This window comes from Glycine max, chromosome 15, assembly GCF_000004515.6.
Source record: "Glycine max cultivar Williams 82 chromosome 15, Glycine_max_v4.0, whole genome shotgun sequence".
NCBI classification, from domain to species: domain Eukaryota; kingdom Viridiplantae; phylum Streptophyta; class Magnoliopsida; order Fabales; family Fabaceae; genus Glycine; species Glycine max.
This window is the reverse complement of record NC_038251.2, coordinates 18,107,254-18,120,202: the sequence shown is the minus strand read 5'-3', so window position 1 is coordinate 18,120,202 and position 12,949 is coordinate 18,107,254. Positions and strand designations below refer to the sequence as shown.

The window sequence follows — 12,949 nt, the reverse complement described above, 5'->3', positions numbered from 1 at the left end:
TCAATGAACTGCGCAAGCATTTCTTCCAGCTTGGTGGTTTTCTCATATCGGTTGGGCTCTTGGCTGGGAGGCTGATGAGATAAACCTATTTGGTTGAAGTTATTCCCTGGATGAGATCTCTGACCTTGGCCCTGAGAAAAATTACTTCTCTGATAGAATCCTGATGGTCTTCCTTGATGGAATCCTTGACGATTCTAACTTCCCATGTAGTTGGCCTCGTTGGTTGCATCGTCGTGGACCATGCATGAGCCTGACTCGTGAGCACCACCATAAATGTTGCATCCCCCACTGTGCATGACTGAAGAAGTAAGAGGAGATTGCACTACATGCAGCTGTTGAGGAAGGTTACTTAGAGTTGCTGTAAGAGTTTCTAAGGTCTTGGTGAGGAGCTTGTTTTGAGCCAACATAGCATCTTGATAAGTGAGCTCAAGAAGGCTTTCCTTTGTGGGTGTGTAGGCTCAATCACGAAGAATGGCATGATCATTGGCCGCCATATTCTCTATCAGCTCCATGGCTTCTTCTGGAGTCTTCAGCTTGATCTTTCCACCGGCGGAAGCATCTAGGAGCTGCTTGGAATGGGATCCATCAATGAAGATGTTGAGTTGGACTAGCTCGCTAAACCCATGTGTAGCATTCTTCCGGAGTAACCCATGGAAGTGGTCTAGTGCTTCACTCAACGATTCATCAGGATATTGGTGGAAGGATGAGATTTCCACCTTGCCCTCAGCGGTCTTAGACTCCGGGAAGTACTTATTTAGGAACTTCTCCACCACCTCTTCCCACGTCCGCAAGCTATTCCCCTTGAACAAGTGAAGCCATCTTTTTGCTTCACCGGCCAAGGAGAAAGAGAATAGGTTAAGGAGGATGGCATCTTCTGGCACTCCTGCTATCTTCACCATGTTGTAGATCTCGATGTATGTTGCAAGATGTGCATACGGATATTCACTCGGCAGGCCATGGAATAGATTCCCCTGGATCAGCTGAATAAGGGAATTTGGGTAAGTAATGTTGGCCGCCTGAACATCCGGTCTGGCTATGCTGGTGAAGTACTGAGATGTAGTCGAGCTAGAGTAGTCCTCTAGCCTCATCCTCTATGGAAGGTCTCATGCCATGATGTGTTCTTCAGAGAAAGGATGTGGACTGGTCATAGGAGAGGGAGAGGATGATTTAAATGAGGGTCCTCTCTCTCATTGATTACCCTACACCTCTTGTTGCTCTCTCCTTCTTCTTGCAACATTAATCCATCTGCAAGTTGCTTCGATCTCTAGGTTCAAGGGAACAAGGTTTTCCCCTACAGATGTACCTCGTGTAGAAAAAAAGAAACACTACCATGCAAGTTATCAAGGTAAAAGAAATAAAACAGAAATTAAATAAAGAATAAAAGAATAAAGAAAGATTGCTCACAAATTGGGGTTTGTAATAACAATCAAGTACAAAAACCAAAGTCCCCGGCAACGACGTCAAAAACTTGTTAACTTATTGGCAAGTGTACCAATTTTATCACAAGTAGTAAAGATTAAAATGGAAGTTCAAGTGTTAAATCCACTGGGACTTTGGTTGTACTTAAGTAATGCAAGCTCAATTATTAAGCAATGAAAAGAAATAGAAGAAGAAATGATAAAGAATTGTGAGTGTGAAAATTGGGATAAAAGAAAAAGAAAAAGATAACAAGAGAAGTAAACAATAATTTAAATGCAAAAAGATGACTTCAGAATGTGATAATGTTGGGGGCCAAAACTACTTATAATGTAATGTAAAAGATTTTTTCTATCTAATAAAATCCTTGTTTCCACCCGCATCTACTAAATTACTCTATATTTGGTTTCCCGTACGAAGAGTCTAGTTTATTTATCCTTTTCCCCCAAATTTATTTGCAAAGATAAAAAGAACAAACCGCATTTAGATAAGAGATGCAAAAAAATTTGGGCAAAACAAATGTCAATCTATTTCTAGCAATGAATTTATTTAGATACTCTTCCTCAGTTCTTTAGAAAATAATCATTTTTCAATGCATTACTATCTAAACTAAACAATATATGGATGATCAAGCCATAATAATAGAAAAACACAGAGAATAGTAATAAAAACATAATTGCATTAAATAGATAATGGGAAAGAATTACATTACAAGAGTTTGGCCTCCAAGCTCCCAACAAAAGGGGTTTAGCCTCTCATAGCCATGAGAGGCTTTACACTTCAGGGGCTAATAGAAGAATGGGTTGAATGACTAATAGCAAGAAAAGGGAGAATGACTAAGAAAAAGGGTTTCCCCTAAGGGAGAGGCTCATGTTAAAAGGGTTTACTTATTCATTTTTCGCTGTTATCAATTTCTAATCTAATAATAGTGTAAAAGAAATCATGTTAAATATAACTTTTAAAGTAGTTTTCAGTAAAAGTTAACTAATTAGATTTCTAATTTGATCATTGTAAAAGAAATCATGTTAAGTACGCCTTTTCAAGTAGTTTTTACACTGTTATATATATGGTATTTTCTCATTTAAAAGAGAAGAAGAAAAAAAAAAATTATTACGTGGGTAGGAGTATTGAAGCATGCATAGGGGTAGGAAACAAACCAGCATGTCATGGCATCGCATCCTTGTTTCTTCTCAACGTAATGCTTGCAGTTAGGGCACCGTCTCCACTTTCTTCTCTTTGCATGATCAATTATCAGATCGTCGCACGTGTTCTTCAACATCTGAAACTTGTCGCAACTAATCTCCGCGTGCCATGGTGCTCTACACTGAACGCAGACAATCCTCTTGCAATGAGGGCAGTTCGAGGCTCTAACGATCATTCCCTTGTGAGGCTCACTGCACAACAACAGCGCCGAGCAATCGTTGAAGGGACAATAGAACTTGTCCTTCTCGGGAATCACGGACTCGCACAGCGCCTTCTCCCACCACATGAACACGTAGTTCGGTAGAATTGCATGGCTTGCAGAAATGAGGACTCAAATTGTCGCGGCACCCTGACTCGGGACAATTAAGGTTCAACACATTGTTTTGGAGCTTTGAGACTATGTATCTGAGGGTGCATTTGGTGCAGTAAAAGTGGCAACAGCCTTCGGGGCTAAAAGAGTCAAATATTGGCCTTGATTCGCAGCAAAATTTGTGGTTAGGGGGAACGTAGTTTTCCAGGATGGTTTCTAGGTTCAGAGTAGATGATGGAGTAGACTTTGTGGTGGCTTTTCTTTTAGCCTTCACAGTGACACAGAGGTGGTTGCCCATCTTTTTTTTACCATAAGGGTAGTGAAGTGTGTTATCAAAAATTGTTCACTTAGGTGTCACTCTGCATCTGGAGAGAATGGTGTCGGTAATAATAAGGAGGGGAGAAGGAGAAATTAAACAAACCGTAGTTTTTGAAGGGTATAATGAATAAGTAGGTTGAAAGTGTCATCAAGTGGTGAGGACGTGAGGTGTTATAACTAATCACAAATGGTAGTTTTAAAAGTTATGGAAAAATATATTGTATTGGTTTTATTTATTTATGAATTCATTTATATTTAATTTTATGATCAAAAATTGATTTTGAGTCTAAAATTTATTTTTTTTTAAATAACATGTTTAATTTTACATTTGAAAAGAATTTAAAATTAATTCTGATCCAGAATTAATTATGAGTTGAAATAATTTTTAATAGTTTAAAGTTTGATCCAAAATATCAAGGGAAGGGGAGCTAATCAAATAATATGAGAAGGTTTATTTATTTTGTTTTTGGTTCAAATAACGGTAACTTTTTTTTTGTTGTTTCACTTGAGGAAGAAAGGAAGTGTGAAAAAACGGATAATATTACCTTTTTTAGGTTGGTAAGGAGGGAGGAGAAAAATATAGATGCTTCTTTTTTCTTTTAAGGGTATTTTTCACACTATTTTTGTAATTAATCCAAAAAAAATATTTTGTAATTATTTCAAAATATTTTATCTTTATATTTATATTTAATCTTTTTAAGTACTTTTCCCTAATAATTTATCCTCTTCTATTTTAATTTCTAAATTAAATTTATCATTTAATACACTGGGTTGACCTTAATGCTATTTATTTTCATAAAAAACATGAATAAGTTTCTATTTAAGGGGGAAAAATAGATCATGCTAATACATTATCTTCAGATATAAATGGAATTCTCATCTCATTCTATAAACATTACAATGTGGTGACTAGAACTCATATTCGAAGCTTCTTTCCAGGTGTTGGTTCATCATCATAATGGTGGCCTCCCTCACCATTCGTGTCCTTTTCCATCTTCTTTCTGGCAAGTATCTTATTGATCTTGTGCAAATCATTATTGAGCTTCTGGTCCTTGTTTTGCTTTCGGGTCTTCCGGCCATCTTGCATCTTCACACCGAACTGGAATGCAGCTTTTGGCATTGCTTCCTTCTGCTCATTGTAAGTTGCCCATTCCTCTTCAGTTTCAAAGTCCCATCTATGAAGACGACCCTTTGCCTGTTCAGAGTGCACATTTCAATATTGTAACTTTTCACCACATAAATCATTTTCTAAGTGGACAACAATATGACTCAACCAAGACAAGCAGGTTGATCAATATTATTATTCCCAACTAGTTATTTGGGAGACAAAAGTTATGACATGTGTAGTACACCACTTGAAACAAAATAAAAAGAAATGCAGTCAATTTCATCGCAAGTGAACTGGATGTTACTTACCCTTCCACCCATATCCATTTTGGATAAGTCATCTTCATCATCACTGTCCACTATCTCACGGTTATATTCTTGATACCCTGGGTAACATTCAGAGTAACTCTCTGAGATGAAGTTGGGATCTTTTTCACGAGCATCTCTCTCCCTCAGCTGTTGAAGTCTCTGGTCATCTCGCTTAAACACTGATCCTAAACCCCGATCCTTTTCTTCTTGAGACATAAAGCGTGGATCTTGTGGAAGATTTAAACCTGCTTGCACATCATAAGGCTGCATATTTTGCTGAAGATACTGATCTGGGTAAGCCAGTTGTTCAGCATACTGGTATTCCTGCCACTCTCCTTGGTAGCCAGCATCAAAGGCTTGTGTTTGCATTACATCATATCCATTCTGTGACCAAACAGTGAAATCAAAGACAGAAACTCAATACAGCATCAAACATAATTCAAGCAGAACAAAACTAAATGAGGAAATCCAATAACATACTCCCTCCGGTCACGAATATAAGCAAAAAAAAAAAAACTAATTTACACTAATTAAGAAAGTTAACTAACATCATGTAATTTCACTAATCTAAAATAAAAAAATATATTTTCCTAAGCTACCCTTCATTGGAACTTGATATCAAAGAATTAAAAAGGGTCATTGAAAATACAACTCAATTAAATGGAAGATATTTTAGGGATGCTGTCATTAAATAGGGTGAAATTAGTTGAGATTTGCTAATATTTGAGACAAAGATATCACAATTTATTTTTTCTTATATTTGAGACCAGAGTAAGTATTTCTTCGTTTTTTTACTAGTTCTCAAGTCAATATAAACTTTAAACTAGAGTAAAGATGAAACAGGAGTAAGGAATCTTTTTTCTAATCATATTCACCTAGCAAAACCACAATTCAAAACTAATTATACACGGCACCAACTTACTGTTTCTTGCCACCCTTGAGGAACCATTGAAGGTGGGACAGGACCATAAGTAGGTTCTGTGACATATGAAGGTTTTTCTTTGTTCCTAGGAGACTCTTCCATGTCCTCAGAGACCGGACTTTGGCTCAAGTCTTTACCAGGTACATCATAGTGAACCCCTTCACCTACAAAAATGTCATCATCTTCTGCTCTAGCAACAGCTGGGCCTTGTTTCTCTCTTGAATGAAGAGGATTTTTCTTTATGGGAGGTGGAGGAATAATTTCTTTTTCAGTTTGATTTTTTGCCCCACCTTCAACCTTTGATGGCTTATCCTCTTTGTCAAATCCATTACCAACAGCCAAAATCTTCCCTGCATATAAAAAGGAGAGTGCCAGCAACCTATTAATTCTTATTTTCAAAAAATCATGCAAGAAAGAATACAATCAATGTTGTCATTCATAATCTCTCTCTCCAGTCATCTATATCATATGAAATCTGTCCACCATTTTCAGGTGTTGCTCTGATGTTTATCATTTTCCCACAGTGGCATTTTCCTCATAGCTATGCAGTTGATAGGCATTTTGAATTACCTGTTGATTTCTCCATGCAAAGCAAAGGTTTTGTGCCTAGTTATTTAGCAATGAGAACAAACAAGGGAGGAATGCCTCACACCAGACCTATGCTACTCCAACTCATCAAAATTTTATTTACAGTTTAACTTTAACCCAAATCATACGCATACACAAAACAATGGTTGTGAGCAAACCATCAAAATATTTTACATATAAAATGCACCCTAACTTACAGTAGCATTGTTTTGAATCAATTGCATGAACTTATATAAAGTTGCATCTAGAAGATAATAACCAAGACTCCCAAATGATCTACTCAGTGCAGTATTACCTTTTGCATCCTTTTCCTTTTTTTTCTTCTTTAGGATCTTCCCAGAAGAACCAAGACGAAGATATGACATTATTTTAGCAATTCGATCTAGAACAGATCCATCAACATTAACTGTAACCATTTCCTATGCGACAAAAAAATCAAGTTAAACAGGCAATTTTTATATAGACTAGCTGTCTGATTTAAAAGGGCAAGACAACTTTCAATCAGAATCAGCAAGATCGTAAACCTCTGGCACCGGACAGTCAGCTTTACTACGGTGCAAGGTTGTTGGAATATCATGATGGTATCCACCCTCCTACCAGATTAAAAATGAGAATTTTTGTCAGAAAATCGCTTTAAGAAAATTAAAAATAAATACAAAAAGAAACTTACAAAAAGGATTGGATCAACCAGTACATAGACGTGAGTTTTAACCCAGAACTTGCAAATAATAACCCTATTCTTATTATAGCTAATCTATAAGGCGGACTGAAGAACTCAGTTGCCTTCATTAGTCATTACTACAAGCATTATCATGTTCAGGTATCACATTCTTTATGCATATCCAAATCAAAATAAAGACAGATGCAACATGTAGTACTAGCCACAGGTCAGCATTGCATGACTTATGATCATGATTATTCTGCATTGGCTAACCTACATTACTGGCAGAGCATGGGGACCTGACTATTAAATTTGTAATGATAAAAATTAAAACTTCCAAGTCATATGACCATGACATAATTTATTTTAATAAAATTCCATGATTTGATGGTTTAATCTCAAGTCTTGACTGTGGATAAAATCTAACACTCAAGATTCACTTCTCTCACATCTCACATAATATTTAAGTTGTACACACACATACCGAGGGGAAAAAAGCCTTTGAGGACATCTATAGATTAGTGAATTGCCTATTGTTTATTTTTTGGGACACAACTAAAATATACTTGCATGCTATTAGACACACCAATTCTATGATAATATAAGAGTATAAACAAATAATAGCACAAATATAATAAGTTTTCAAAACATGCTAACTGCTAAGAATGATTGAAAATGAGGCATGTCCATGAGAATACTGTATAAGACCAAAACCTTGTTAAAAAATGGAATTCTCACCATGTTATAAATAAATGTCATTCGACCAGGGAGGAACATCTCATTTGTCTTACTAATGGTCTGAGGCTTGACAATCCACTGATAAACTGACTGAAACAAATATTATCAATAACAATGAGCTTCAATAATTCCTAAATTAACATCTAGAATATTAAAACTTAAATAGCTAAAAAAAAATATTCTCCAGTTCCTATTCTTTACAAATCTGCAAAAGAACCTTTGCAGTTGCTGTGCGAATTGACACTTGTTGGTCTTCCTTAGCAGACCTGCCAGAAAAACATTTGCACATATTAAAAATATAATTCATTAAAGACAAATTTAAGAAATCATAAAATGCTTTAATCCATGGCAGTACAATAATCCTAGTAAATTTGGGCTGAGTCTAACTCAACCTCAAAAGTTAGCTCATAGATTGAGGATTGCCTGAGCATTTATATGCTCTACTTTGACCATATTTATAGTCAATGTGAGATCTCAACAAACCCATAATGACTATTACTGAAAATTCTGATTCAAAGTTACCTGGATTTCCCCTCAACATCATCCCCAGTCTCTGGCTTCTTATCTATCTCACTTCTTACTTTGTTCAGCAATGCATAATCCAAACCTTTGACCAAATGTGTGTGTTCCACATCACCTGACCAATATCAATAAAGCCAACAAGCTAAGTCATTAGCATAAACATTTCAATCTAGGCTTAATTTTTTAGCTAAAAGCAAAGATCATTCACAAATATAATAACTCCACAATCAAGGATGAAATACTCCTTTATAAATGCAAGCAAGTCATAACATCAACGAGAACAAAATAACATATCAGAAAAGGAAAAGATTCTTGAGGCACATGGCACAGGAAATTCTAAATTCCAATCACCTTGAAAACCTCTTCACAAGATATCAAACTCTAAGATATATAGAAATTTAAGATCACCTTCACTGATATCCAGGATGAAGACGAAAATCAAAACATACTGAATCTTGAATTTCAATGCATCTTAAGCTTAGGTTTCAATGTACTGTCAAAGCACAATCCCCAACACCAAACCCTCCCAGAAACAAATCTACAACGGCAACTAGCATTCTTTACCCACACGCAACAATAAAAGAGACTTCAAACCTTAATACCTCCCCAAAGCGAGGAAGAAAACAAACTTAAGATTATTTCCTTTCACAAACCGCAAACCAAGATAGCAATTGGAAAAAAGTGGAACAAACAATAGTACAATACAAACCTCCAAGGTATTTGCTCTTCTCAATAGATAACTTGTGCGCATCAGATGACCTACAAAAGCATCACAACAAAGTTAAAAAAACTACTTTGTTTATCTTCCTCTTGAGTGTGCTATAACCGTGAAACCGGGAACCCAAACCAAAAAGATGAATCTTACCGAATATCCACAGTACCAGGTGGAGCAACTGCATGAAATCCAAGCTCAGTTTGTTCATAATCAGGATTCTGATCCTCTCTACGCTCTTTAGCTCGATCTCTGTATTTCGGCACTTCCGGTTCTTCCGGTTTTTCTTCCCTGCACAACAACCGCTATCAGAAGCATGCAATTACGACATTATGTAACCCTCTCTCCCCATTTTACATATATGCGTATATCTATATCTAAAAAAAATTGAGGTTGCGAAAAGAGATGAAATTGGAAGGGACTTACTTGCGGCGAATTGGTTTCTCTTTGTGGTTTTTCTTGTTGGAAGCGGTCATGTTGGGAAAGCAATCGAAATTATTGCTCGCGAAGCTTAGAATGCGCTATTGATTTGAGGAACGTTGAAAGAGAAAGATGGAATTTTTCAGTTTGGAGTGTTTCTGGTTTAGGGTTTTTCAGGGGAACGATTAGGAACAGAGGAAAACTAAAATGATGTAATAATTTGTATGTGAAAAAATTTAAATAAAAAATAAAAAAATACATGTTGTGTTGGATTATAAGTGAAAAATAGAGAGAGAAAAAAAAGATAAAGAATGAAAGATAAACAAAATTGAATTATATATTGTTTCAATGGATAAAATAATGAATAGTGATAACAATCCCCATAGACATGTGCCTGTGGCATAAAATATATTATTTCAGTAATTTATATTTAATAAAAAAAGAAAAAAGAAAAGAAAATTTTCAAATGAAAAAGGATAATTGGATAATTTAGGATAGAATGTTTTTCTCCCTCTACTTTCTGCATTCATAGTTCTTCCATCTCCATTATGTGTTCATCAAAATTGTTTCTCCCTATCCATTGTAGGTTGATATCACCACTCCAAACTCTTTGTGATCACTTTCATGTTTGATTTTTGACATTGTGAAGGATTAAAGAGCTTCATTTGCAAGATTGATTTTTGTAAGTTTATTGTTCATGGTTATTTTGTCTTTTGTTTCTCTAGTTGTTGTCGTTTGGGTTCTAGTATTGGATAAGTCACAATTACATAATTAATGGTTGGTGTATTGCATGATTTCATTGGAATAATGTGTTGATGTATCGCGTGTTTGGGGTGGAAGGGATATGGGTGTGCACTTCTTTGTTGTGACGATTTTAAAATAAGTTCAGTTAAATTGAAATTGCGATCTGACATTTTGGTGGATTTATGGGCACGATGGTTGCTTATGTGTTGGCATAGTTATTTTGAGACAGTGTGTTTTGGACGTGGATCAATTTTCAGTATTATATTCACATATTCTTGTTTTGTTATGGGGATTGTCTTTTAGTCACTTTATCAGTCAAGTAAGTTATGTGTGGACAATCATGGCTTATTGTTTATGGGTTTTTTCGGTTGGGAGTTTTGTTAAACATATGGTGAACATAATAAAATTTTGGTCATTTGTATTCTAATTAGTGAAAGACATTTTATTTTGTAAGCTCATGAGCATAGCAAAAAGAAAAAAGAAAAAAAAATAGAAAAACACAAAGATGTATGGATAAAAAGTAGAGTTTCTAATATAAGGATGTTTATTTGGTGGGCATCGAATTCTCTTTATTCATATTTAGCTGCCTAGAGTATATTTGGTTGTCTGGGGTTCTTATGCATAAGGATGTTTTTAAGGTCATCGAATCCTCTTTATTCATCTGAACCAACATGTTATTTTGATAAAAGCATTGAACGAGTTAGAAAATGGACATCTTCATTGGTAAAATCAATTTTTCAGCGTGCAAGATCTATTGGTTGCACATCACCATTTGGAGGCTAAAAATTGCAAATTGAACGCCAAAAATTCTGAATTAGAGAAGAGATTGTTACAACATATAATACAACATTACCATCAAGATAGTCTAGTGTCATAATTAGTGATGCTCTTTATAGACACTTTGACACATATCTTTCATAATCATATAATATATGTTATGCATTAGCGAGAAGGAATATTGTGCAAACTCTAACCATCTCAAATCTTACTCTCTTTATCGCTATAATGTTGTTCTCAACTCTAATGCGAATTAATGCTTGCTCCATCAGTTTGAATTAAGTCTTAGCTTGTTGCACATCTGTATTGCTCTTAGCTTTGGGATAGGTGCCTCTACCTCATGCAAATCTCTTTGAATATCAAGTAATTCTTGAAAATGAAGTCATCATTACTTTTAATTGTTTTATTTGTTGCCAACCTATTTCCTTGGTTCTTATAGAACCCATCCAAATCCAATAGTAGATATTGATATTTTCTTGGTTAGTTATGCACAAAATTTTGGATTTCATTTAACATCCAAACTTTCATTAGACACTAAAAAAATGATGATTCTAAATGTTTTGATAAGTGCATAATATACATGTTAACTCTTACGATTGTTATAAATTTAGACACACCATATGATGAAAATTTGTATTCATGATATGAATAAGGTGGTTAAGTCTATAATACATACATGTTATCCTTTTATCATTAGCGGTTAACTATAGCCCTTCTAATATTATTATCAAAAGTCACATGTGAACAAGAATTTGTTTGTCTTATGCATCAAGGACTAAACTTATTTGAGGAAAACATATGTCCTATCATTTGAGAATAATTCAACATCTATCATACGGGGATTTGATAATTGCTATGCATACTTAGTTTGTGCATCCTTTTATCAATTGTGATTAATTCTAACCTTCACTACTAGAATTAGTGTTTTCTAAGTCGGTTCTATTGAACCTTCTACGACGATTTTGAACCATCGTAAAAAAGTATGTCGTAAAATGGCAAAACATATACAACGACAGTTTTGAGACCGTCTTAGTATACTGGATTTTTTAAGACGGTTATTCCAATAACCGTCTCAGAAAGGTTAGAGATATTAAGACGGTTATTGAAATAACCGTCTTAGTAAGTCCTTAGTCTAGTTGTATTTCTACGACGGTTATGAAAATAACTGACTTAGTATGTCTAACATTCTAAGACGGTCATTATGATAACCGTCATAGAATGTAATTTTTTATTTATTTTCGGTGGGCTTTTTTATTTTTTTTGTTGGTTCTTTGGTAGCTTTAGGGCACTGTGCATTCAGTCTAAAAGGGCATTTCAACAGCTTTCTCATTATAGTGAAAAGATAGAACAAGCAATATGGAAGACTTTATAGTTTATACAATTCAAATGCAATCAAACAATCAATTGGAACAATATTACCAACAAATATTAACCAGAAACCTACATAAATGAGATAAAATTACCTCTGAGGAGATAACAAATATTGTCTTCTGATCAACATTTTTTATTATTGGAGTCATCAAGCCCTGTAGTCAAACAAAAGCTTTTAGTATTTTGTAAAATGATACTATCATACTAACAATTGAAGACTGTTGATTACCTTCTCGGTGGCAACTGCTATGGATATGTCAATAAAATCATTTAAAATCACCTCATCCTTCTCAACATTCTAGTATGCTGCCAAAATGAAAATTGGATTTCAACACTAGAAACTCTCATGAGAATAATTCAGTTTTAAGAGTGGGTATACAAAGGGGAAAAAAAGGTAAAAACAAATATATCACAAGCCAAGTTTTAAAAGAGAAACAAAATAGAGGCATATTGTGCTGAAGCCGTGTGTTTGAATACACAAAAGGTGAGTGTTTATATAGGCTTATTGTATTTATTACATATAATTAAAGGATATTTGGTTTCCTCTAAATCAAATAAGATATCATATACCTATAAACTATATTTATTACAATAAATCAAAGTTATGCTTTGATTCTCAACACCAAGAATGTAACATATCACTCCAAATTATTCTTGTATCCAAACACTTCATAAGTTCATAGTAGTTACAATTAGGCTGTCACTCCAAATTGACATGTTATGTTTGGTTTAAAATTCAAAGAAATGGACAAAAATTAAAGAGGAATGACATATACATTGGCACTACACAATACACCAGGAATGTAAAAGTATCCAAATCTCGAAGTCAAG

General features: G+C 34.8%; 1 protein-coding gene across 1 annotated transcript; it reads right to left on the bottom strand.

The window, feature by feature from the left end:
• Positions 1–4,037: 4,037 nt before the first annotated feature.
• On the bottom strand, positions 4,038–9,528 carry LOC100775354 (suppressor of mec-8 and unc-52 protein homolog 2). Its single transcript, XM_003546480.5, has 11 exons — positions 9,233–9,528; positions 8,960–9,097; positions 8,804–8,853; positions 8,095–8,209; positions 7,790–7,838; positions 7,573–7,662; positions 6,698–6,766; positions 6,469–6,592; positions 5,586–5,935; positions 4,664–5,047; positions 4,038–4,442 (listed from the first exon to the last, which is right to left on the bottom strand). The coding sequence occupies exons 1-11, from the start codon at positions 9,280–9,282 to the stop codon at positions 4,164–4,166; spliced, it is 1,698 nt and encodes a 565-aa protein (XP_003546528.1). The 5' UTR covers positions 9,283–9,528; the 3' UTR covers positions 4,038–4,163.
• Positions 9,529–12,949: the final 3,421 nt, after the last annotated feature.